Source organism: Megalobrama amblycephala, linkage group LG18, assembly GCF_018812025.1.
Source record: "Megalobrama amblycephala isolate DHTTF-2021 linkage group LG18, ASM1881202v1, whole genome shotgun sequence".
Lineage (NCBI taxonomy): Eukaryota > Metazoa > Chordata > Actinopteri > Cypriniformes > Xenocyprididae > Megalobrama > Megalobrama amblycephala.
This window is the reverse complement of record NC_063061.1, coordinates 12,371,086-12,397,306: the sequence shown is the minus strand read 5'-3', so window position 1 is coordinate 12,397,306 and position 26,221 is coordinate 12,371,086. Positions and strand designations below refer to the sequence as shown.

The 26,221-nt window shown below is 36.1% G+C and overlaps 4 protein-coding genes across 7 annotated transcripts; 1 reads left to right on the top strand and 3 right to left on the bottom strand.

Annotated features, from left to right (window-relative positions):
• Nucleotides 1-544: 544 nt before the first annotated feature.
• On the bottom strand, nucleotides 545-6,456 carry alg8 (ALG8 alpha-1,3-glucosyltransferase). 2 transcript variants are annotated; one of them, XM_048167471.1, is made up of 13 exons: nucleotides 6,430-6,456; nucleotides 5,593-5,671; nucleotides 5,319-5,512; nucleotides 5,036-5,142; nucleotides 4,856-4,923; nucleotides 4,580-4,706; nucleotides 2,788-2,891; nucleotides 2,576-2,696; nucleotides 2,274-2,413; nucleotides 1,979-2,118; nucleotides 1,800-1,897; nucleotides 1,630-1,702; nucleotides 545-1,546 (listed from the first exon to the last, which is right to left on the bottom strand). In XM_048167471.1, exons 1-13 carry the CDS (start codon nucleotides 6,435-6,437, stop codon nucleotides 1,312-1,314), a joined length of 1,494 nt encoding a protein of 497 aa, XP_048023428.1. In that variant the 5' UTR covers nucleotides 6,438-6,456; the 3' UTR covers nucleotides 545-1,311. The 2 variants fall into 2 exon arrangements, with proteins under 2 accessions (XP_048023428.1, XP_048023427.1); XM_048167470.1 differs by lacking the exon at nucleotides 6,430-6,456 and adding an exon at nucleotides 5,879-6,099.
• Nucleotides 6,457-7,545: 1,089 nt separating this feature from the next.
• Nucleotides 7,546-10,739, top strand: ccdc90b (coiled-coil domain containing 90B). 2 transcript variants are annotated; one of them, XM_048167505.1, is made up of 9 exons: nucleotides 7,549-7,962; nucleotides 8,033-8,152; nucleotides 8,427-8,530; nucleotides 8,612-8,713; nucleotides 8,874-8,915; nucleotides 9,008-9,079; nucleotides 9,179-9,232; nucleotides 9,421-9,535; nucleotides 9,773-10,739. In XM_048167505.1, exons 1-9 carry the CDS (start codon nucleotides 7,866-7,868, stop codon nucleotides 9,826-9,828), a joined length of 762 nt encoding a protein of 253 aa, XP_048023462.1. In that variant the 5' UTR covers nucleotides 7,549-7,865; the 3' UTR covers nucleotides 9,829-10,739. The 2 variants fall into 2 exon arrangements, with proteins under 2 accessions (XP_048023463.1, XP_048023462.1); XM_048167506.1 differs by lacking the exon at nucleotides 8,874-8,915 and having other exon boundaries at nucleotides 7,546-7,962.
• A 597-nt stretch (nucleotides 10,740-11,336) lies between these two features.
• On the bottom strand, nucleotides 11,337-21,220 carry pcf11 (PCF11 cleavage and polyadenylation factor subunit). Of its 2 annotated transcripts, none has more exons than XM_048167431.1 (16): nucleotides 20,827-21,220; nucleotides 18,724-18,849; nucleotides 18,281-18,463; nucleotides 17,998-18,159; nucleotides 16,821-17,815; nucleotides 16,534-16,717; nucleotides 16,185-16,428; nucleotides 14,604-15,976; nucleotides 14,448-14,499; nucleotides 14,173-14,283; nucleotides 13,952-14,066; nucleotides 13,641-13,824; nucleotides 13,347-13,502; nucleotides 12,597-12,689; nucleotides 12,460-12,495; nucleotides 11,337-12,268 (listed from the first exon to the last, which is right to left on the bottom strand). In XM_048167431.1, exons 1-16 carry the CDS (start codon nucleotides 20,992-20,994, stop codon nucleotides 12,056-12,058), a joined length of 4,395 nt encoding a protein of 1,464 aa, XP_048023388.1. In that variant the 5' UTR covers nucleotides 20,995-21,220; the 3' UTR covers nucleotides 11,337-12,055. The 2 variants fall into 2 exon arrangements, with proteins under 2 accessions (XP_048023388.1, XP_048023390.1); XM_048167433.1 differs by having other exon boundaries at nucleotides 14,448-14,496.
• A 792-nt stretch (nucleotides 21,221-22,012) lies between these two features.
• ddias (DNA damage-induced apoptosis suppressor) lies at nucleotides 22,013-25,719 on the bottom strand. Its single transcript, XM_048167528.1, is given in 4 exon segments — nucleotides 22,013-23,987; nucleotides 24,863-24,968; nucleotides 25,043-25,230; nucleotides 25,367-25,719. Coding segments are annotated over 4 exon segments (2,097 nt in total). The 5' UTR covers nucleotides 25,481-25,719; the 3' UTR covers nucleotides 22,013-22,298.
• Between the last annotated feature and the right edge of the window lie 502 nt (nucleotides 25,720-26,221).

The window sequence follows — 26,221 nt, the reverse complement described above, 5'->3', positions numbered from 1 at the left end:
TGTAAACATATTTCACAATATTACTGTTCTTACCATATTTTTGATAAAATAATTGCAGCTTTGGTATGACAGATTATTTTCATGACAGATTTTTTTTTTTTTTAAATCTTACCGACCCCAACCCTATACTTTTGAATGGTAATGCACACATTTAAATGTCAAATTCTGTAATATCATTATATAGAGAGCTGCATGTGTTTTAACATTCTTGGGACCTTCGGATAAGCCTTGCATTGAAAAATGCAGGGAAATCACAAAAGGACTCGAAAAGTGCTTTTACTTTTTTGGATTATTTAAACAGCATCATTAATAAGCAGCGAGTTTGAGTATGTGTGTGTAGACACAGGCTTGCTCCTTTAAAAACATTTAAATTGTGTAACCACAGTATATAGCAGATATAAGTTTGTGAGGAGCTCTGCCAGCATGACATTGTTCAGTTGGATTTACACCAAATACAGATCAGAACTGAGGCAATAAGTTGGGAATTCTTCAGTGTGATGCGACTTCCACATAGAGCAAGTGTGAACTGTTTTTGATTACTTTGTTTTCTAAATTATGTTTTTTAATGGAAGCCACAAATTTAAAGCTTTGAGATGCTCATGTTTTCATACTCTGCACTGTACACTTGCCTCCAGTGATGATTCTCTGTATTTGACCTTTTTCACGTTAGAAATATTTCAGGTAAAAAAACATCAAGTACTTGAATGAGGTATTGACTTCCTGTCCTTAGAAACAATCAGATAGTATGCCATCTGGTATGAAATATTTACGATGCCTTATTAATAAAATTGTTTATTCAAACCACTGTTTAATTTTATCAGAGACAATAAGAAATGGGTGAATTTTTTTTCTTAAAGGGTTAGTTCACCCAAAAAATGAAAATTCAGTCATTAATTACTCACCCTCATGCTGTTCCACACCCCGTAAGACCTTCGTTCATCTTCGGAACACAAATTAAGATATTTTTGATAAACTCACTGAGCCATCGGATTTTAAGTTTTTCATCTAATATTTATATTTTAAGATATTAAGTTTTTGTTTTAGTTAACAAAAACACTGCAGGTTTAGGCAAGTTTACTGAGCAAAAAAATGTATAGAAACACCTTAAAAAATAAACATTTGTATCCATAGTCTACATTCTATAAAGTAATAAACAACTGAGTCCCGAGATACTCATATCCCACAAGCCATCCACCAAACAAATCCCTAGATATCTACAAATCTTTCATTTTGGTCCAACGAAAATTTTTGTCCAATTAAACAGAAATAACCAGTTTCTAGATATTAAGCTTAGCCTCTGAAACACATGATTCACTGCGTTTTCAACCGTTTAGTGGTGTCTGAACATGTCAGCAATGAAATATATAGTCTGATGAAGGCATATGCCACTCCCAGCGCACAGTAAACTGAGGTGAACATCAGAGGGAGGAAGGGGAACGTCTTCTGCCAGACTGTCAGCGGGTAAACAAACTCACAGATGAGCTCCAGAGGAATCAGGCCCAAGAGATACGTGGCTTCCAGCGGGTTCAACAAAGCCCCGCCCTTGCTGAGGAGTCAAATGAAGAATGAATTACATTACCAATTGTTTCTTTAAACATCAAGTCCAATAATCCCATTTTAAGTACTGACCTGAACAGCGTTTTTATGGAAGTTAAACTGAAGATTGTAAACAGCAACATGAGAAATATTTTAATGGGCAACTCTGGAATTGAGAATGGAAAATTTAAGAATTACAATCAGTGCTGATGCAAAATGCTTGTTGCGAGACGGTATATGAGTTTTTTCTAAATGGGACACACCTTGGGTTGTGAAGAGGAGTGGAAATAGGGAATAATGGCCAGTTATACTGAGGATAAGAAAAGTCCTGGCATCTTCTCTACTCTCCACAGCAAGCAAACTGAAAAACAAGAAACTGTTTTTGAGGGTAGGGAGGCTGGCAGAAGATGCTTATGTAAGGATACCATCATCAGACGATCACCTTAAAGGAAGTATGGCCATCAGGATGGCTTTCTCATGTACGTGCCAACCAAACATAAAGGATCCAAGGGCACAAACGACAAGGCAGCGCAAGAATCCTCTAGCTCCATTAGGTCTATGCCATATCCTGAAAAGAGCAGGCTAAAAGGAAAAAAAGTGGCAAAAATGGTATAAACTTCAGAGTCTGGCAAATCTAGAAATCAATTTCTTCTCATTGATCATACTCTGTCAATGGATGAAATGAAGGCCATCTGTTTGAATATTCAGATTGACAATGCAAATCACAAAGAACTCACCAATACTGACAGTAATGTACAAGCAAGTGTTGCTAAAGGAGAGACTGAAGGAAGCACAGAGTGCTGGAACTCTTGAACCAGACCACCAGTCATTGAGGCCTTGGGAAGTTTGCTGATGTCAAGCAGTTTCAATTTCACACCTGAATAAGTGAATCAGTAACAATCAGCGTAAAAAATGGGGATAGTGATTGAATCAATGTGACAACGCTCATAATATGAATATACAATCAAATTATTCTATATATACTGTTTCTATTTCATCTACAGTAAAACCACACAATCGTTTGAGTTACTGAACATACCCAGAATGGAAAAAGCTTTATCTGCTATATTGTAAAGCGCCCAGATGTTTGGTGCCCAGTACGCATGACACAGACCACGCTTGAAGGGGAAGAGTCGTGACAGGACTTGTGGAAGCTGACCCTTTTAAAGATAAATAAAATTTATCAGTGAACATCAGTTATGAAATAAAAAACAATTCTTTTTTTAAATGTTAGATATACTGATAACAAACCAGTGCTATAAAAGGTCCAAATGACACTGCAAAAGTAGACAAGACAATAGTTCCTAGTGCTACCAGTCGCAAGACACTGAAACTTCTCCACTGCAAAGACCCATCTGAAAAATAAGGGGAAAAACAAATATATATATATATATATATATATATATATATATATATATATATATATATATATATATATAAATACTGTGCAAAAGTCTTAGGCCACCATCAAATGTTGTTCTAGCAATGGTATAATGAAAATATAAAATTATTTCTCAGTCTCTTTATTATAATATAACCAGAAAATACAGAAAATTTGTACGCAGTATTATTATTTTTTTAAATCAGAAAAAACAGCTTCTATAGGCTAAAGTATTTATTGACCTGCCATTAAACTTGAGCAACAGCAGGAAACCTGGCTCTCTTAAAGGTGCCCTAGAATTAAATATTGAATTTACCTCGGCATAGTTGAATAACAAGAGTTCAGTACATGGAAAAGACATACATTGAGTCTCAAACTCCATTGTTTCCTCCTTCTTATATAAATCTCATTTGTTTAAAAGACCTCCGAAGAACAGGCGAATCTCAACATAACACCAACTGTTACGTAACAGTCGGGATCATTAATATGTACGCCCCCAATATTTGCATATGCCAGCCCATGTTAAGGCATTACACAAGGGCAGAACGTCTGGATGTGCACAGCTGAATCATCAGACTAGGTAAGCAAGCAAGAACAATAGCGAAAAATGGCAGATGGAGCGATAATAACTGACATGATCCATGATAACATGATATTTTTAGTGATATTTGTGAATTGTCTTTCTAAATGTTTCGTTAGCATGTTGCTAATGTACTGTTAAATGTGGTTAAATTTACCATCGTTTATTACTGTATTCACGGAGACGAGAGCCGTCGCTATTTTCATTTTTAAACACTTGCAGTCTGTGTAATGCATAAACACAACTTTATTCTCTATAAATCTCTCCAACAGTGTGTAATGTTAGCTTTAGCCACGCAGCATAGCCTCAAACTCATTCAGTATCAAATGTAATACATTCAAATATATACTATACTCACATGATCCGATGTATGCAAGCAGCATGCATGACGAACATCTTGTAAAGATCCATTTTGAGGGTTATATTAGCTGTGTGAACTTTGTTTATGCTGTTCGAGAATTAAAGGGGCCGCAACCTATATATCGGTGCATAGTTAATGATGCCCCAAAATAGGCAGTTAAAAAAAATTTTTTTTTATTAAATCTATGGGGTATTTTGAGCTGAAACTTCACAGACACATTCAGGGGACACTTTAGACTTATATTACATCTTTTAAAAAGAAGTTCTAGGGCACCTTTAAAAGGTTAGTTCACCCAAAAATGAAAATTCTGTCTGTGTTAATTACTCACCCTCATGTCGTTCCAAACCCATAAAACCTTCATTCATCTTCAGAACACAAATTAATGAATTAATTTTTAATTTGTGTTCCAAAGATGAACGAAGGTCTTATGGGTGTAGAACGACATGAGGGTGAGTAATAAATGACAGAATTTTCATTTTTGGGTGAACTAACCCTTTAAACCTAAATGGGATAGAAAAGGACTGGAAGGCCAAGAAAACATTCAAAATCTGATGATTTTCTGTTTCTCAGAGTTTCTTCCAGGAGGTCACACTAAATACTGATTTTTGCTTAAAGAAGCCTTTTTTGTATATGTATTTTCTGTATTTTCTGTTTGTATCTTAATAAATACTATATATTATATAATAATTTATTTTTTCAGGTATTCTGACAAGTTAATTACCTGGATTGTTCTGGGTGAAACAAAAACATCTCAGCAGGAAGATACCGTATGCAGGTGCGATGTATAGATATATATGCTTCAAGTTTAGAAGTATTGAAAACAGCAAAGCCCCTTCTAAGTGTCTATTCTGGAAACACACAAAATCATAAATATATTCTGAGTCGAAAACAAAGTCTAAGTCAAACACAAGCTAACATTTAAATAAAACACATGTATAACAAATTTAAATAACATTCCAGAACTTTCTAATCAACACACTGAAATTGCAACGAATACCTGGAAATGTCTTGCTATTGATAGAAGTAGAACACCAAACAGGAAGCCATTATACTGAAAGTGAATATCTGCAGGAATTTAGTCAAGCGAAATTAATTTCAGGTAAGAGAAATGACATGGCTGAGCCACAGCAGGGCATGCATGACTTGACTTGTTAATGTGCCAGATCCACAAGGATACGATCAACAATTAGAAGGCCAAAGTTCCACAGCAACAACCCTGTCAGGATGAAACATGGCTTTCCCAGAAGATCCTTTCCTTTGTCATCTCGCAAACATTTGCAGCATCTAGAATAGTACAAATGTACTTCATCCCAGATTCGACATTAGCAAGCCCTTAATACTGTCTTTCTGTAAAAGTACCTTTTAAAGATAAAATGGACCAAAAACTACTTTTGTTCAAATTGTGCAAAGATAAGTAATGGCATTTTTTTTTAAATAAGTGTCATGTAGAAGCTACATACTCTTTAACTGCATGAATCAAGACCACATCAGCTACAATGACGGACAGCCTTTGGAACAGGACTGTGGCTGGACTTGCATAATTCAGATTCTGAACAACCAGCATCTCCTTATCAAAAAATTGGGCAATATGAGAAAGTCCATATTCAAACCAAGCAAACAGAGGAGGATAATCCAATGTCCACTCAGATGTAGCCTGAAAATATAAAAAATAAACCATAAAATAAAAACCTATTATATAATTGTATGAAAACTGTATGTAATCCACATGACTACCTCATAATACCACTGTGATACTGGCAGACTGTGAGTCAGGGCAAGCCAGTTCCTATGTACTTCAAAGTCCGTAGAGTGGCTGAAATATAGTAATTTTTAATTAAAATATTACATCACATTACTTGACAACACGTGATGCGAAGGAATTGTTTCCTCTTCGTTAAAGGAGTTCAGAATGAATGAGTCTCGAGTATTTGCTCACTCTTCCGACATACAAGGGGTTTTAGCTTTTAATGTGGAGATCACATGAGAGGAAAAGTATATAATGTGAGAAAAATTCACTTACTAGGCATTTATCAAAAGACATTTGAGAAATGAAACTCCAAGAGCCAAAGCAAAAAACCAGCTATGATCGTTAGGCATGGGCGCAGCCATGACAGTTTCTTGGACAGAAGAAAAACTTTATTTCTAAAAGCCGAATTACAACCTTTGGGTTAGCACAGTGAATGTTTCTGACATTAACAAGTTCTCCAGCAGGGGGCGCGTGACGGCTCAGAAAGCCAATGCCCATTTGAGCCAAACCCAAATTTACATATCAGACGTTTTTGGTATCTCGCCGGAGATTTTTAGACTTAAAAGTATAATATTTAAATCTGACAATTCTAAAGCTGGTCGTTATACAAGAGGAAATCCGATAAAAAAAAAAAAAAATTAAAAAAATAAATAAAAAATAAATTCTTATTCAGGGATGACTGATTGGTCAATTTTTCCAGCGCTGAGAAAAGTCTGGAGTGGATGATAATTTAGACGTAACATGAATTATCGCATTAGCTGTTTGTTTAAAAACTATTCAGTGAATAGTTGAAAGCTGAAGATTATTATTTAGACCCGTCGTACCTGACCATTTTGAAACCTCACTCGGGCCAAAGAATATACACTAACAAGAAGCGAAACTCAATAGAGGGTTCCATTGTAACACCGGCCGGCGCCCAGCAGCAGCCCTGCGCTTCCGCCATTTTGTGGTGAAAGCGAGTCGTCACTCCACTAGTTTCTATGGCAATATCAGATGCTTTGTTAAAAAACGTACATTAAAGCTGAAATCCAACCTGAATGATGACAACACAGAATAAAATACTATCAGTGATCATCAAATCCTTTTTACAGTTTATTTTACACACTTTGTGTTTAAATCTTCCACTTTTTTTTCACAAAACCTTTGCTCTCTAGAAACCCAGTCAGTTTGGGTTAAAATTCTTTAAAAGGTCTAGTATTACCATTAGGCTTATAAACACTGAATTAAAACCAACATATGAAATTAAATTAAGGACATGCATCAGAAAAATTGGGAATGTTGGACAATAAATATAACAGAAAATAACAGCTTGTTTTTGCAGTGTTGCCTAATGTATGTTAAAGCAAAAGTGTCCAAAAGTGGGAATTATGCGATAACGGACACAGCAATGCATCATGTGTTATTAGATCATTATGTTTGTAGTAGCGTGATCCATTAAAACGTACAATAGTCGAGTGATAGATCTGAAATATATTGTTCGTTGCAAATATGATCTTAAATTTATTAATGATTAATTTACTATTAATAAATGTATAAAGTTGCATAAAATGGAAATACTCAATAAATTAGGCTAACTACGTTACCTCAGATGGTTGAATGGCTGTATTCCACAACTGATAAAATAAAACATATATAAGACAACACAACATTTACTGTAGGTGCCATACAATTTACTGATGACTTAATTAAAAAAAAAACTGTTCTTTTGCGCTTCTGATTTGGCAGTGAAATTCGCCGATTTTGGGTGCGTAAGATGTGAAGGATTCAATGGTCCAAGTTAGTATTTTCACCCCATAATGGCGGCCGCGCTACCGGAGCGCCATCTAGTGGCTGTTACCCAAAAAGTATCGAGTGTCGCCTCTTGGGTTCTACACTCTTTGCTCAGGCCGTTAAGCTTTGTTTTGATTCAAACTGCCTTTCTAGTTGTTTATCTATTTCTACCAGTACGTCATCAGTGGTGAAAAACTCCACCTTCTTCACAATCTATCTAAACGGCATCTAGAGTGCACCGAACCAGGAAACCACATATTAAACTAACATATCTGGAGAGTTTTTTAATCGATTTGACCCTGAAAGGTGTGTGTGTCTTCAACAGTGTCGTTCTGCCCTGAATGACAGAGGAAGGACAGACAGGAGAGTTCGTGTTGGCTGTTGTTGAGCCATTTGCAAAAAGTGTAGAAGCTAAAGGCACATAACAATTCCATTGACACAAAAATAACCCTACTTTTTTTAGTCTATCCATATAACTTTTTATATAACAATGTCATGTTGGGGAATGTTTATACGGAGACGATACCAGTTCTCCTCTATGTTAAAACTGCATCAACTCAACATCCAACCAATGTGTCATCGGAGAGGTAAGTGCTGTTCGACCGACGGACACAGTACAGTAAGTATTCAAGGACTTAGACGTATTTTTCCTTTCAGGATTCCATAAAACTACTGCTGTCAAGACATATGATGTGAGAAAAGTGGAGTTAACGCCACTGGAGCAGAGGAAACTCACGTTTGACTCGCATGCGCTCGTGAAAGAGCTGGAATCCAGCGGTATGATTAACTGACTACAGTAGCCTACTTACTACTTACTACTGACTACTACAGTACTTAAAATCGAAATACTTTATATTTTACTATGTTATGTTGTATGTATTTTCATATAGTTTACTTTAAATTTGATGTATGCATGTAAGGTTAAAAATATATATTTGGAATTCAAATTATTTATTTACATTTACTAAGTGTTAGTGCTTATATAGATCTTTAAAAAGTTTTGTTAGATTTTTTTTTTAAATTTTGCATTGGCCCTGCACATGTAATTCAGGTTTTGAGAAGAGGCAGGCAGAAGTGATTGTCTCGGCATTGGTGACACTTACTACAGCCAATATGGACATTGTATACAGAGACATGGTCACTGGAGCCCATCAGGTAAATGACTAACAAAACTGCTGTCTGCACATATGACTATTAATGAACCTCAATGAATGATGGTTTCTTCATTTGTGTTAGGAAATAGCTCTACAACAAATCATGGCTCATCTAGATGCTATCAGGAAAGACATGGTTATCCTGGAGAAGAGTGAATTTGCCAACTTGCGTTCAGAAAATGCAGTAAGAATAAAGTTTACACCTGCATTTCATCCTTTGTTTTTGGCTCTATAATCAGAATAAATAAAGGACAAAACCTGTTTGTCCACAAAGTAGTAATACTATTTTAAAACGTATTGAAGTTAAATTCAGTTCTTTACCTTCTCAAATATTTAACTCTCAGAAAATGAAAACAGAGCTGGAGCAAATAAAGAATAGACTACTGGTAGGTAAAGTGTTGTGTGAATTTCAATAATCATTCTGCACAATACATGATTCTGTTTAATGAAAGCTTTATTTTTTATGTTCACATTGAAGGAAGAAAGTCAAAAAATCAGAGCAGATGCAAAGTTAGACATTAATCTGGAGCGAAGTAGAGTTACAGACATGGTATGTGTACATTACTTGTTAACATTTTAACAGTTTATATTATTTATTTATTTATTTATTTTTTAAAATTAAATTATTCAAGTATTGTTTTTATTCCAGTTTACAGAACAAGAGAAGAAACTTATGGAGGTTAAAACAGAGTTCCAAAAAATGGTAAGGTTTAAAAATGGTCATAATCACACAGCATGTTTTAACAGCAACAGCTATCACTTCAACTAAGATTTACAAGGAAGAATTTTCTTTTCAGTATAATTACTTTAATCTTTTATTGCCAATTATTCAAAAAGTTATAAACAAATGACATACTAAAGTTAAAGTTCTTTTTAACCTCAATCTTTCAGAATGCAGATATAGAATGTGAAGCAGTGGAAACTTCAAAGAAAATCGATATACAAGTAGCCTCTTTGAAAACCCTCCTGGAATCACTCAAGCTGGAGACCGTTAGATATCTTGCAGGTATTTACTGAAGATTCTTTTCAAACACATGACTGCTATCTGTACACATATGTGACTAATGAGTGATTTGTTTGCAAGTCCGTCAGATAAGACGCTGAACTTGATAATAGATAAATTAATCAAGTGCTTTGTTAGTGGCTTAGTTTGTTGATGTAATTTACATTTCTTTTTTGGGAACAAAGAACATAATCTAAACTGTAAACTGAATTATGTTTTTATTATTATTATTTTTCACAGCATGCATCTTCACCTGCTTGGCAATTGCCTTGGGATTCTATCGTTTCTGGAAATGAGTCACACAAAACTGGGAGAGATTTAAAGTTCTGCTGTTTGTTTTAATCATGCTAATGTATATATATTTTATTATATTTTTACGTTTAAATATTACTTGTTTTTCATGTGAGCATCATAAATGTGTTTTTTATTATTTCTTTAGACCAGAGGTGCCTAAAATTTTTACTATGAAGGGCCAAAGATCAAATTCGATTAATGGCCATGGGCCAGAATTCAATGCACATGTAATTCAATTCAAAAATCACCTCCACATTTCAATGCATTTCAATTAAAACAAAAATATAAATTAGAAATGAAGATACTCTTCAGTGGCTTTCTTCTCTTCTTTAGACCAACGTGCATTCACGCCATGTTGGAATTACCGGAATTACAAGATTCTGACTTGTAAAAAGTGTTCACATTCTCGTAGAACTCGTAATTACAACTTGAAAACTCTACATTTTCTGAGCGCTCTTATACCATGTGACTGCTGCACCACCTGAACAGCTCAGAGTAGAATGTGACTTGTTTAATTACCACGTGTTGTGAACGCAGCACAATACCTTTAGTATGTTATATAAATTCCAATAATTGCCTTTTTTTATATTGTCAATAAATGCTTAAGATTTTGACAATACACTTCTTTTACAATATTTTCAGTTTTTGAAAGATATCTCCCAACATTATTCTCTTTCATGCAAGTACAGTTTATACTGTTTTCAAAGAAATTTCTTTAAAGTGTTAAAAGATTTGATGAGCATGTTTGTATGCATGGACAGGCAAATATCATCTATGTAAAAAGATTTTGGACAATGCCACTTTTTTAATTTGTATAATAACATGTATTTAAAGTCACCATGTAATTCTTGAAAATGCTACATTTTTATGGAATATTAAGGCTTATTAAACCTTACCCAGAAGCTGAATCTGATATTATGGGGTCATTTCATTTAATATCTTGAAGCATAAGATATATTTTTAACATATTAGGGTAAAAGAAATTCTCAGTGGGATAAACTATACCCTTACAAAGCATAGCACATACTGGTAATATATAAATGTTTGAATTATAGTAATAACAATTATCAAGTTTTCAGTAACGACTTAGTATTTTGTGAGAACATACATATCCATCTTGAGGGTCCACCAGACCAATAATAATCACACTGGTTCTGGATCTTAGAGCTTCATCATATCCCTGTAACATATCTTTGAAGATAAGTCATATAGAAATATGAAGAGCCATTTACCAATGTTGATTGAGCAAGGTTTCTTTAAATAAAATGAAGATGAAGGATTTCTTTTAAAATGAGTGCTAAACTATGTAGTTTAAACATAGTTGTAACTAATTTTATTATATACATATAGTGAGATTTCAAACAGACACATTGATATTGTAACATTTAGGGCAAAATAACTGAACAGAGAATGTTCCGTTAGCACTGAAACTTTATTTAGGATTATGCATAAAACTGACAACTTTAAAGCAGTCAAAAAGCACACAATAATCACTTTTCACACAAGACACTATTTCTTCCTCAGATTTTTATTGAATATTCCGCATAAAGCAAAATTGCCCTTTGAACCTCTGCAAAAAGGGAAAGAAAAAAACACCCCGATTTTATTTTTTTCCATTTTGAACTAAACACATTACTCTGAACCAAGTACAGTAGTAGACTCTGAAAAAAACTATTTACATATTGAGGTCAAAGAAATTCTCATAGTAAATTATGTACCATCAACTATTAATAATTTACAATCTGCCCCAACCCTGGATTTAGGGAATTATCATTTACTGAAAAGGGGTTTCCCCTCTCTTTTTTTTCTTTCTTTTTATTTTTTTTTTTTTTTGAGGCAAAACAAAAAGTCATTCATAAATTAGTATTCAACCATTGTTCACCATTCTCAAGTTAGAACAAATGTCTCATTCTGAGAACCCAAAAAATTCAAACCTTTTTTTTTTTTTATCAATACTACACAAAGAATACCAAAAATATCTTTATTTATAAATTAAATTATACATATACATTTACCCCCAAATGTACATATTTTGCAGTACATTTCATTGGGCATTCACATGGCAAAAAATACCTGAATTGTGCAGGCAAATACAAATACAAAAATGTATTTAAAGTGACTAGCTGAGGTCCCGGCCCCAGAGTGCTGCAATATAAAAATATCCTTCTTTACAAAAACACAAAAGACCAGCTAAAGTAACCACAAAAATGTGGCTAAAGAGCAGCATAGTTAGAAAATAATTGCACTGGTTTGTGATTCTTCTTCTAACTTAACCTGAACCTCTTCTTTTACCATTGGTGCATCCGTATTGTCCTCGGAGGGCTCTTCTTTAATACTGGAGCATGGCTCCTCATCACCCTGCTCTTGTTTCATGAAAGCTGTTAAAGGGTTTTCTGTAAGCATTTTATTGGGTGAGGGTGTGCAGTCCACAAAAGAGGATGTCTATGAAAAAAGGAAAGTATTTTAATTGCCTAAATAGAAATTAAGACTTTTTTCACCATATAAATGAAATAAAGCTTTACACAAAAGCAGAATCCATAATACAGCATGTTTCAGCCACAGGACTTCAATATGTAGGTGTGAAGCCTATGTGAAGTATGAACTTACAAGATCAACTACACATCAACACTTACATTTTTGTAGTCTTCGTAACATGAGGGATGATATGTCTAAAAGAGAAGGGAAAAACAATTAAGTGTTTTATCAAAAATCAAAGTCACCGCTATTAAAACATCTGAACAGCTCTTCTTGTCATCAGAAGATTTCCTACCTTTCCATCGACTCTGATGGCATTTTTCAGGTGCCACTCTTCCTCTTCCTCCTCCCAGTACATCTCAAACTGCTCCTGGCAAATCTCACATAGCTGAGGAGCAAGAAAGAGGGGTTTTTAGTTCAGCAGGTACTTTTTCAACAAAAAAAGGTCATGAAACCCTATAACACATTTTTTGACATGTTAACACATACATAGAAGTTGTGTTGCACATCAATGAAAACAACAATAGCACTTATGTTTAAGGGAAAAGTGGTCATTTTTTCATAGCTATTTCATCCTTCTGGTTTAAAAAGCAAAGTTGAACCAATGTCATTAAAAGTTAGGTATATGCGTTAATTTAGAGTGGTGGCTGGAGTCATCAGTTTCTGAGCTTTTCTCTGCATTATTCATGAGGATGAACTTCATTTAATCCAATCACTGCACTGTATTATGCATGAGATCACATTACAGCGGAGAATTCAAATGTCACAAAAGACTGTTTCTGTTCGTTCACCTCTGCCTGTTCAGATTTGTATTCGTTTTTTACAGGTTTCTCCGCTCATATTTTAATAATCATTTGTCTGTATAATGAGTGTGTTCTAGGTCTGTGTTTTATTGGTTGTTGCCTCCCCTCTTCCCACCCTCTACTTCCACTTTTCCACAGCTTTGTACACCCATTCCTTGAGTCTTTTAAAACTCTAAGGTGTGAACAACCAGTGCTCAAGCAAGGGGGTTTCATGACACACAAGTCTGTGTAGTTCATCTTACCTCATGAACGACATCCGCGGCAGCTTTTACACTCTGGAACTCTCTCTCTTTGGCTGCCTCCTGGGTTTTCTGTACAACCTCTTCATGAACTTTTTCAAAGAACTGACTCTTTGCCCTCTCCTCGAGATCAGCGATTTCCTCAAATTCGATCCAATCCTAACAGACACAGCATTTCTTCATGTCAGATTTTTAAAAATCCTTTTTTCCCTGACCACATTTTCAGGAGGTCATTTCAATAACACAATTTTCAGACAATATAAATAATGAAATGAGAGAAGACCACATCTAGCTTACCGTCAGAGTGTAGTACCACCGGCGATGTGTAACTTTCTTACTGATGTCCTTCTCGGAACGATTCTGTCTGTAGTGCCAGTCCAAATGATCCGCGTACACATCTGTCTGAGACGCCGTAAAACGCATGCCACAGGAATAGCACTGGATTCCAGTATATAGTTTGGTGATAATGCTGTCATGTCTCCTAAATGAAAGAAATTTTACAAAACAGCTGGTCTCGTTAAACCATTTTTCATTGTCACACAATAATAAAAATATTTGTATCAGCTTCACTTATGTCTAGACTCCAGAGAGTATCTAGATGTGCATACTGTTTCATGTCATCCAAAACAAAGCCAGTCAAATCTGGGACATCATCATCTTCCTCTTGTTCCTCTTCCTCTTCTTCTTCAGGCACAGATAAAGTCTGGCTTGCTGATGTGGAGTCTAAGATAGATTATAAAAAAATCTTTAAATAGGTTCATTTGAAGTATGAGCTTAGTGTAATTAATCATCCAAAAGTAAGAAGTGAAACCTAATACAGTATGCATACCAGTTGTTGAGTCTGTTTGTGCAGGTTTTATTATTCCAGTGTTTACAAGTTTTGAAAACAGATCGTTCACATCTATTTGCCTAAATGGCTCAGGCTGTGGAAACTGGGAACCTAAATAAACAATCAATAATTCACATACTTTAATAGAGGTTTAAATTAGACATCACAATCAATACAAAAAAACAACATCAAAACAAATGTAGGCTGACAAGTTAACAGTAGTTTATAATTCTGTTTCAAGATATATGAACAACAACAAAAAAAGTCATTCTTACCAGGCTGGAAAGAAATTTGGTTTGGTGGCATGAAGGGTTGACCTCCCATCATCTGAAAATACACAAAACAAAAACAAAACATTAAATATCTAGGTTTAACAAAACACCAAGAAAACTCTTCAAAAGCAAAGGACTTCTTGAGTTAGATAGACTTACAGGCTGAGGAACACTCCCAACACCTGGACCAGGGAATGGAGCAGGTCTAAATGAACCTTGGAAGTCTGATGATGTAGGGACTGGCACACTGAAGTTGGATGCTTGCGAAACATTTTGCTGCATGGGAAACTGTTGGGCTGGGCCACCAAACGAGTTCATGGGTGGCATGTTGAAATTGGGTGGTGGTACAGCTGGGTTTATCACAGGAGCTTGACCTTGAGTTTGATCGAACATTGTCGGCTCTTGAGGTCTCAGCTGGTTTGGAATATTTGGACCGCAGAATCTTTGAGGACCTTGAGGGTCATATCTTGGCATGACAGGCGGTGCATCAAATCTTAAGGGTTCAGGCTGCACTGGATTCTCAAAGCGCATCCCACCTGACGGACTATCAAATCTAACTGCACCCTGCTGTTCATCAAAATTCATTAGTCTAGCCGGGAACCGTGGTTCCTCATATCCTGGTGGACCATGTGGCATGTGAGGATTGTCGAACCTTGGTGGATTAACAAATCTGTTTTGGTGCATCGGGTGATCGTAATGAATTGGGGCTTGAGCGTCAAATCTCACCATGTTATGAGGCTCTATGCATCTCATTGGTCTGTGTGAAACTGGTGGGTTGTTAAATCTCACAGGTCTTTCATGGGGTTTGGGAAATCTTTCAAACCGGTGAGGGGCATCAAAGCGAAGTCCGGGATACCTTACGGGTCCACCAGACCCATCATATGCACCTGTATTGCCTTCATACCGAGGAGGAGCAGCAGCATAAGGTATTGGAGGACCGTCTAATCTTGGCTCTCTCATGTGGCTAGGTGGCCCATCAAAGGAAGCTTGAGAACCCTTATATCTATCAAATCGTTGAGGAATATTCGGTCCATCATGCCGTGGTGCATTCACCTGTGGCACAGGACCTTCAGAGGAGTGAGTTGGTGTATTCCCAGGAGATTCATCATGGTTTCGTCCACTTCTTCCCTGTTCCAAGAAATGGTCGTGCCTTGGAACACCCTCTACACTTATTGGACCATCATCTGGACCTGTACCCGAGTGCACGCTGTTGGGACTTTCAAAACGTGGGCTGATGTCTCCATCAGGCTGTTGATCCATTTCAACTGGAGATGGCGCCCGTTCAAAAGGCAGTACTGTGGATTTTCCACAGGTTCCATCCAAGCTGACTGGGCTTGGTGAATTTCTGAAAGTGGAACCTGTACATGATGGAGGTCTGTCAGTTCTTCTAGGATCTTCATGGTCAGAGACTGGCTTTATGGCATCACAAGACATTTTATTCACATCTGAGCTCTCACTGTATCGTTCAGTCAGTTCATGATGAGGTTGATAGAGCAACATATCATGCAAAGGCGAATGCCCCCCTTTTTGCACTGTGGAGATGGACAAATGAATATAGGAAAATAATTCAAATTAAGACTCAAACACAAACACAAACAACATGAACAACAGAGCATTTTTGAATTTGTCATGGTGAAATTGTAAAAAAAAAAAAAAAAAAAAAAAAAAACTACAGGTAATTTTAAAAAACAAAAGAATTACAATTCACATTGAAACATTTACAAACATGACAATTCTTACCTGGGCGGAGGAGTTGTGTTCTTTTCAACTTGGATTTATGCTCAAGATAAGAAAGCGCAGCATCAGACATGGTTCCCAGTCCTTGTGGTTTCTTTTTTGATGGATACACTCCCTCATCACATGATTCATCCCAAGAGTCAGACCGCTGTCTTTCCTCTTGATACTGAAAGAGTTGGTTAATTTGATGGGCTACATTGAGGAATTCGTCATTGGATATTTCACCCTCAGCATGCCTTTTGCTAGCCTGAAACAAAAAATGTCCAGTTTAGAAATATTGCAGAGTAATAACGTAATAGACCTAGAAAACTTTATTATAAAACTTAGAGAATAAAGAATGAAACTGTCACACCTTTCTTAAAAGATCCCGTTTACTTGCAGAATTGAGTGCTTCTGGTATTTGTATGTTGCTATCAACACTCAAGCGATGTTGCTTAGGTGTACGAGGTGTGGTTGGTCTTTGATTAGTGTTCCAAGTCTTGTGTCTCTGGGTGCCCAGTCGTCCATGTGAAAGATCTGGATCTGACTGTTTGGGACTGTTCACACAATTTATTAATTTAGTTACAAGTTCAATTATAGCAAAAGGAAAAGTGTAGAGAATATATATCTATCTATATTTTTTAAAGAATAGTCACTTACTGTTTATTTTCTTCCCATCCACTCCTCCACCTCTTGCCATCTTTTGTGTCTTTATGCTCTGCAGGAGAAATTCTCTGCTGTGGTCCATCTTTCTGATCAGCAGTTCTATCCTCAAGCGGCCTTTTTGATCGTCTTGATTCTGGGGCACTTTTCTTAGTACTTCGTTCATCTCTTACACTCGACTGTGGAAAAGCATCATCATTATGTGGATGTTTACTTAGCCTAGCCTTTCCAGACTTGGGGGGTGGAGTAATACTCCTGGTTTTTCGCTTTGGAGGTGATCGCCTTTCTTTTCTTTTGGGAGAATGTAACAGTGGCGAGCGTGATCTTGACCGAGACCTTTTTCTAACATTTGCTTTGTTCACTTTAATTTCTTGTTTCAGAAATGTCTCAAGCCTTTCATGCTTGTTTAGAGAGCCATTTACAAGCTTGCCCCTGGTGCTGCTGGACTTCTGATGATCCAAATTTTTGACTGCTTCATCCCTATCTTTCTTCTCTGAACTTCTTTTCTTCTCTCTGACATCCTCATCTTTTGAATCTGTCCTTTCATGCATCTGCTTATGTAGCCTTGGGTCCTTCTTATTCACTTCAGCAGCCTTTGGATGTTCAGACTCCATTCCTCTGGGTCTAAAAAGGATACCTTTTCCAGATGGTGACATGGACTTGGATTTAGGTTTTTCCTCAACATTAGAGTTATCCTTTTTTGGAATCCTCAACTTCTCCAACTTACTCAGTCTTTCAGCTGAGACTTGTCCTCTTTTTTCTGATGTATTCAGAAAGCTTGGTGTAACCTGACTATCTTTCTTATGCATCACTTGTTCCTTTGCATTTACAGCTCTGTTTAATCTAGGATCTCTGGTTGACAATTTTTCTGATGGTGCTGGAAGCCAAGGTTTGGTCTGTGGTGCAGGAGCCGTTTGACTGACTTTTGGTGAGATATCAAAACGGGCTGGGGCACTGGCATGGTGGTTTGCAGCAATAGCAGGACTAGCAGCCTTGAGGACAAAAAAAAAAGCAACTGTGTTTTAGGCACACATCAAGCAGTATGAAGACCAACTACAACTCCTATGCAGTCCCATTACTTAACACTTCTTCTTGACATAATTCTAAAACTGCAAATACAGACTTGCAGCTTTTTCTAGATCGGCTTGTTATACAGCATGACTTTTAAACTCACCAACTGAGCTTTTGTTTGTTCAAGTTCAAGCTCTATCTTCTTTTGCTGAAGTTCTAACAACTGCTTTTGCTTTGCAAGCAACTGTTGTCTTATCATTTGCTCTTGTGTCAAGCTCGGAGCTGGAGGTTGTGGTGCTGGAGGCTTCGGAGATGTTTCCTCAGTCTATGCAAAGAGAAAAGCATACATTTCAGATAAACCACAGCAGCACATAACTTCCCACCTCTTGGATATTAAAGGATCAGTCAGAACTCCTAAAAAAGGAGAACTCCTAAAAATTTCTTACCGGTTTTAAAAATTTGGGGTTGACATGAATGCTGGCATTCACATTTGGTGGCAATGGTTTTATAGGCCAGGCAGGATCTATAGAGTTCACACGCACATCTAGTGCATATAGCTTCTTCAAGGGGAAAATTTCATCCCATGTGGAACGCAATTTGAAGAGACTTTTTCTAGTGGCCTCATCCACCTAAAGTGAATCAAAAAGAAGGGGAGGAAAGAATATCTGACTCCTCCATTTATTCTCACAGAACACTGACAATACTATATAGATTACCATTCAAAAAAAAAAAAAAAAAAAGAACAAAAAAAATTAATGTTATTACTATTAAAGCATTAAATAAACTATCAAGGTGGAATTAATAAGCACAACAGTATTTTAAATGACAAAGAGCACATGACGTTCAATCAGAAGTAAGACCATGGACACAAATTCAAAGAATTATGTACCTTCTCAAATACACAAATAAAGGAATTGACTAGGTTCTTAGCAAACACTTCAAGGTAATCCCCTCCAACATTCTTCACTATGGAATCCACTAAGTACAAAACTGGGAGCTTCTCACCAGGAGGTGCCTAAAGTGATAGAAAACTGACAAGTTTAGAGAACAACATGGGAGAAATGCAAAACTACATTGAATTAGTTTGATTGAGGTTATTAAATGGTTGAAGTTAGAACTAAAAATACTGGTACAAAAGAGAAAAAAACCAAACACTTAGGGTCAAGTCCATGGTTTTGCAAAAAAAATCATCAAAACCAGATCCATCAAAAAAGAAAAGAAAAAAAAAAGTTCTCAGATGCAGGTACAAAAAAATATCCATGTCCCAGGTGTAAAAAAAAAAAAAAAAAAATTGCTTGCAAAAAAAAAAAAAAAAAAAAAAAACCTTCTTCAATGTCCACGCTTCATGCTCAGTCCATCAAGCAGGAAAAAAAGAGTTTTGTTAGGTTGTCAGTACAATTCAGTTTAAGTTACTGGTACCACTTCATAAACTCCAGTTTCACACAGACTTTTATCAAGAAGCTCAATCCCTTTAAATGGAAAAAATAAAGGGATAAAGCTGATTTCACTTGCATTTTTTTTTCTTTCTTGACCATGATTTCATCTCAGGGATCCACTTAAACTCAAAGTTAGATTTCATTTTCATATTGGGGGGGGGAAGGCAAAAAAAAAAAATCTTAGGGTCTTTCCATGAGTCCAGAAAAAGGTTGACAAGTTGTGACCAACACGCCACATTGCAGAGCAGTTTTTTTTGCAAAATTCCATATTTGTATTTTTTTAAAAGTAACTTTTAAACATTCAGCGTTGGAATGTCATTGGAAAGGACACTACAGCAATGCATATGCCTTTGTATTAAATAGCATTTAGATTAGACTGAAATCAATATAGCAAACATATTACCACAAAAAATACACTGGGAAATAAAGACAAAAGGACATTTCACATAGTTTATTGTCACAGTTTTATACCATTTATTAACAATGCAGTAAAGAATGGAAATTTACTCAGCAATCTAACACCCCAAACCCTTTATTGGTTCAAGTACATAGCAATTTGAATGGCGCACATTTGTATTAAAGACTTCAAATCCAGGCGTGCTCATTTTCACGGAGCAGCCCAACACGACTGTTTGAACTAGTGCAAGATTTCAAAAAAAGATTGCAAACAAAAACAAGAATATGAAAAATTTCCACGAATTTTCCAAATATAATACCCAGCCATCTATATATGGGCGGCAAACCACGTGTACAGGCTGATGAGAAGACATGACTACAACCATGGGTATGCAAATGCTTATACTTGATTAACTGTTAAGTGAAAGGACAGAGCGTATTAACACCAGCATTCCTAATCAATAAAACGTTACAAGATGGCTATATGTGCAAAGTACACGTTCTACACAAACTACAAAACGACGATGACTCAAATCGCTGGGATGATTACATAATACGGAAATGTCGTATTTTTACCACCTAGGGTTCTTACGGACAAATAATGATTCATATAACCATATCGTTATTTACATTTCACCAGATAATTATATATAGACATAGAACAAAGTAACGTATAACCTACTTTAAGTCAATATCTATAATTCGTACGTTACTAACATAGAAGCGTGACTGTAGCAGGCTGCTATCATTATCCTATAATCTTATTGCGAAGGGAAAACATGGATTATTAACTTCAAGCCAAATGTGCGTCAACAGTAAGTCCGACTTCATGAGCAGCTGGAACCTAATAAGCAGATAGACATGTCGTTTCAACCGGCCTAATTTGGGAACAGTGTCTTTTCTAAGCCAGAAAACAGGGCATTCTAACTACTAATAAATAAAATTATGTATATAACGAGAAATTTAACACTAGTTATAACACTAATATAGCGTCAAAATGCTTTCCGTCGATTTAAACAATGTAGTTAGCGAACTAGCTGTGCCGCCGCCATGTTACTGGCCTCATGTCATGTCGTCATTTATCTAACGTTAACTGGCCACAATCGAGCTACAAGACGTTGACTGAAACAAAACAAAAATAAATCTATTTTCATAAAAACCTTGGCAATTTGTGCTTCAATTATTGCGACGATATCCTTGGTGAACTGGATGTTTTCTTCGGCTAGAATGGTGAGCATGTTGATGTGCGGTTTACTGTTGAAAGTCAGATCTTCCAGCGAGGACTGATACTCGCGGCAGGCGTCCTCCCTCGCGCCTTCGTCCGACATCTTTGAGCCGTCGAGTCGAAGGCTGTCGCCACACAATTTAAACTACTATACAAACATTAGTTGCAACACAGTCCTCTTAAACATCTGTATTTCCTCTTGGTTTCCTCTGTACGTCGAATGTCGTCGTCCTGTGACTCCTCACGTCTTGCTTTTTTGTAACGATATTTCTTGTTTCTGTTGAGCGTTGCAAAATGTCCGTACTTCAGCGGAGGCTGCGCGTCATCTGAAACGTTTTATAGTTGAACGCGCGTCACTGCTTCCCGATTGGCTGCGCTGAAACGCTCGAATTCGATTGGGTTATGAAAACTTTTCGCTCAATGCCTTTGGTCAAAACAGAGCTGTTGCATTCAAGAAGAGCCTATCAGAGTTACTTAATTACATAAATCAATAAAATCACAACAGAGAGTACAAAATGTCGTCATCACCTTGACAGTCAGATACACACTGTAGAGTAATTTGCATAGAAGAGAAGTTCAACGGGTTCAAAACAATACAGACGTATGGAAATTGTTTTTACCTATCTATCTCTGCATATTAATTGTGTATTTTGAATAGGTTGTTGAAGTATTGATGGACGTGACGCCCCACATGAAAAAATACTAGAGTAATTTATAGTAAATACTATAGTGTTTTTGAACCATACTATAGTAAAGTACTTGAATTAATTTGTTGTGGTAATTCTAGTTGCTGTGGTAATAAAACAACTATAGAAATATAAACAAATTACGTCAATACTGTACTAAGTTTTCTACAACTATAGGGTATATTATACTATAATACACTAGTTTACCGTAGTAAAAACTAAAGTATACTACAGTATTTATTACAGTTTATCCTTTCATTATAGTTAATACTAGTATGCTGTAGCATTCACTAACAAAGTGTTGTAAATACTGTAATATATACAGTATACTACAATTTACTATAGTATGGTTCAAAAACACTTTAGTATTTACTATAAATTACTATAGTATTTTTTCACCTGGGGTGGAACAAAATGGACACAATAATGTTCAACCAGGGTTTTCTATCATTTTATTAACGTATACATTTGTAAGTCAGAACTGACTATTAAACACATGTCAGTTCAATTATGAATACTTAATATAATGTCATAAGAATAAATAATTCTGGGTATGTATATATTGTAAAACAACAACATTGTTTTGTTCTGAAACAAAAGTTAATATTCAGTCAAAAAAAAAAACAATTGGGGTAATTTTTATATTTATAAATTATTTAAACAGTTATTTACAACTACATTTCATATTTACAAAATTATTTACAAAACAGAATATTGTAATTCAAAATGAATTTTCGAAAAGATCTCTGGACCACTCATTTACGTTTACAGATAAATTACAACTTGCATCCTGCTTGTCTGTCTCGCCTGAGAAACTCTCAGAGCCAACAGTCTGATCCAACTTTAGTCTTTTATCACTTAAACCTAGATCTGTGGTCTTACTTTTAAATGCACATTTAATTGCTCTGGAGCACTGTGAGCTTACACGTCTTCGTGTTCTCCCCGTCTTCTGTCCACACGAGTGTTGATAATTTGAAACTGGGGTGGATTGCAAACATGGTGAAAAAAGCAGGGAACCTGAAAGTCCAGGCTCTGATGTGTTGACATTCCTTGGTTCATTTACTTTAGAAACCTCTGTCACATCCAAAAGGTTCATGTCCATACTGCTTTGACCAGAAGCAAACAAGTCTACAGAGCAATTGTACTTCTCTCCATGGTCATCAAACACAATCAGATCCTGCTTGACTTTGCAGTTTACAGAATGGACCTCACTTTGTGCACAGTGCCCGAAATATTTGCTCTTTTCATGGTTAACTGAACAAAAAGTCACAGATGGTCTGCTTTTGGTTAATTTTTTTCTTTTTAAAGTGCGTTTTTTGCTAGAAAAAGACAACCGGTTGTTTGTAGAGCGATTACATGGACTAAAAGGCATCTTTTTTAGCCCTGAAGAATTAGTTGTGCACAGAGTCTCAGCATTGTTCATCTTAATTTCAAGATTTTCTCGGCAGTCATTTTCATCGTTCTCTTTCCAGCTTATGTTCACATTGCGCATTTGTGAGGACAATTTATCACCACAAAGAGGTATTTGTGTAGTGTTTGAGATACAGCTTGTGACCACTGAATTTTTCTTCAGAGAATGCTCTTGAATCATTTCATCTCTTTTACATGAACCGCGCTCCTTTGTGTCATTTACCTCTGATATCTGAGGCTCAACCCTGACAAAATCTTCTAAGCTTTCTGATAAAGGTGCATCTTCTAAATCAAAACATATATTTTGACCAGAATGACTGTAAAGTGACTTCTCATGAAAAGTTGAATCATAATCGTCCCTGGATTTAGCTCTTACAAGGCAGTGTCCGGATGTAGCTATTTCAGAATTATTTTCACAAGAAAAGGTGCTCAAAGGATTCATAGTGTCACATGCAGTAGAACTGTTGAAATGTGCTGATGATTCAAACATGTCACAGCTTGAGGAAAAAGATTTTCTGGGAGTGTTTTGTGTTTCATTCTTTAGTTCATCCTGTCTACAATTATCATGCTTCAGCTGACTGGTGTTGCTTTGACATGTGCATTTACATGTTCTTGTCTCTTCTTTCTTTGGTGAAAATATATTACGATCATAATCTCTGGACAGCTGATTACTTATTGCTTCTGGAGGGAAGCATAAGCCGGGTGACTGCCATGCCCTTGAGAGTGTGAATCCTTCACTGCTGGGTTGAGAATCCAACCTTGCACAAGATGGAGGAGTATAATCAAATCTGTTGAGTTCATCTCGTTGTGAACTTTGTGAGTCTTTCTGTTGTGATGGACAGATATCGTTTGCAGATTCAGAAGAGCACAAATGTGAATTTGCTTGCAAGAGGTTTTTAAAATAAGCAATTACAGTACATCCCATCAAAGACTCGCATGGAGAAATTATTTGGCAGGCCACTAACTGTCCAGACAGCGTTTTGGCATTATTATGAGGAACCTGTTAAGAAGGAACAAGAAATAAACAAAGTAAATAAAAGAGAGGATAATCTAGAAGCCCTGCCCCAAATTAAAGGATTAGTTCACCCAAAAATGAAAATAATGTCATTTATTACTCACCCTCATGCCGTTCCACACCCGTAAGAGCTTCGTTCATCTTCGGAACACAAATTAAGATATTTTGGTTGAAATCCGATGGCTCTGTGAGGCCTTCATAGGAAGCAATGACATTTCCTCTCTCAAGATCCATAAAGGTACTAAAGACATATTTGAATCAGTTCATGTGAGTACAGTGGTTCAATATTAATATTATAAAGCAATGAGAATATTTTTGGTTCGCCAAAAAAACAAAATAACGACTTATTTAGTGATGGCCGATTTCAAAACACTACTTCAGGAAGCTTCGGAGCGTTATATGAATCAGTGTATCGAATCATGATTCGGATCGCGTGTCAAACCGCCAAACTGCTGAAATCACTTTTCACTCGCTCCGAACCGCTGATTCGACACATTATGCTCCGAAGCTTCCTGAAGTAGTGTTTTGAAATCGGCCATCACTAAATAATTCGTTATTTCGTTTTTTTTGGCGCTCCAAAAATATTCTCGTCACTTTATAATATTAATATTGAACCACTGTACTCATATGAACTGATTTAAATATGTTTTTAGTGCATTTATGGATCTTGAGAGAGGAAATGTCATTGCTGGCTATGCAGGCCTCACTGAGCCATCGAATTTCAACTAAAATATCTTAATTTGTGTTCTGAAGATGAACGAAGGTCTTATGGGTGTGGAACGGCATGAGGGTAGGTAATAAATGACAGAATTTACATTTTTGGGTGAATTAACCCTTTAAATAAAAAAAATTCTTCATACCTTTAATCCAAAAATGACACATCTTCCTATAAAGCAGTCTTCCACAGCTTTGACAAGCAGTTGTTGAACAGTATGTGTGCCGCCAGTTTTCTCCAAATCAATAAATCTGGGAACATCACATTTTATATCAGCAATGAATCAACAGAAATGCTTAAAATCTGTGAATGCTTTAAAACATACCGTTGAAGACCACCAGCAGTAATGCCGAAGAAGGGATTTAAACAGCCACCGAATACTGTCACACCAAATATATCTTGGTTTCTGGACACTTTAAATGACAGCCTGTATCTGTAGTCCACGTTCTGTAAGTCACATGTGAATCCACACCTTCCACATGTAGCCCTAAAGATATTGATTCAGAAGTTAAACTTTCATTCATAATGTTCAGATGGTTTTTAATTTAACACGCAGACAGTAGTAATTATGTTATAGCAACAGTAATTACACAACATGACACTTTCACCAAATATATTTTGAAATATTGAAATGCGTGTAACCACGTACCTTTTGCGTTTCCTGAATTAATCTGGACAGACAGCCTTTGCAGCATGGATATATAAAACAAGAGTCTTGCAAAGAAAGTATTGTGCAGCTCACGAGAGCCCGTGTGTTGCTCATGAGTGCTTAAAACTACTGACAAGGTTTACAAACATTGACCATGATACCATTATTCTCTACAAGGAGGACACTGATTACAAAGGACTTATTACATATAACGTATATTCTTACATTTAGGTATGTAATATTCAAGAAATAAAATAATAAAGCATATAATTTAAACGTAAAGGATCAGAAACAAAAAACTCAGCTACAAACAAACTTCGCATTTCAAAACAAGAACGTCAAGTTTTTTCTTCCTCGTTTGTTTTCTCTCTCATTCCTCGGGAAGCACAGCGCCATCTCCCGTACAATATTGTGAATGATATGTGGATATCGGTCATGGTGTAGTTTTAAAGCAAAGATATTTTTTTAAACGTTTTAATAGTATTATATTTTAGTTTTAAATAATGGAACGTTGTGACCACGTTAATGCGACATATATTACGCGCTTTGTTCATACCATTCATACTGCAGGTGTCAGTGTTGCTAGCGAGATGGCTGAGCGCGTGATGGCACTATTTTGATTCATACAAGTGAATCGATTCTTTTGAATTAATAGAAATATCTATACCTGGGATGCTTTTGTTTGCTATTGATATTCAGAGTATTTGAATGCAATAGAATTGTATCACTTTGTTTGTTTTTAAATCATGAAAGTTATTAAAGTGACGAGAACGGATCTTTCATTTAAAAGATTCATTCAAAAAGTGATTCATTCACGAAGGAAACGCCACTAAACAAGAATGTAATGTAAAAATT

Bases quoted from the DNA above. Each gene is read 5' to 3' on its own strand.
- alg8 (XM_048167470.1), bottom strand. From the start codon at position 5,967: ATGGCTGCGCCCATGCCTAACGATCATAGCTGGTTTTTTGCTTTGGCT. The intron at 5,513-5,592 runs GTAGTCATGTGG...TTATATTTTCAG, and splicing joins TATCACAGTGGTATTATGAG to GCTACATCTGAGTGGACATT. The intron at 1,703-1,799 runs GTGTGTCCCATT...TCTCAATTCCAG, and splicing joins ACTCCTCTTCACAACCCAAG to AGTTGCCCATTAAAATATTT.
- ccdc90b (XM_048167505.1), top strand. From the start codon at position 7,866: ATGTCATGTTGGGGAATGTTTATACGGAGACGATACCAGTTCTCCTCT. The intron at 7,963-8,032 runs GTAAGTGCTGTT...TTTTCCTTTCAG, and splicing joins ACCAATGTGTCATCGGAGAG to GATTCCATAAAACTACTGCT. The intron at 9,536-9,772 runs GTATTTACTGAA...TATTTTTCACAG, and splicing joins GACCGTTAGATATCTTGCAG to CATGCATCTTCACCTGCTTG.
- pcf11 (XM_048167431.1), bottom strand. From the start codon at position 20,994: ATGTCGGACGAAGGCGCGAGGGAGGACGCCTGCCGCGAGTATCAGTCC. The intron at 16,429-16,533 runs GTGTGACAGTTT...TTTTTGTTTCAG, and splicing joins AACGGGATCTTTTAAGAAAG to GCTAGCAAAAGGCATGCTGA. The intron at 12,690-13,346 runs GTAAGATGAACT...CTTGCTCCTCAG, and splicing joins CCGCGGATGTCGTTCATGAG to CTATGTGAGATTTGCCAGGA.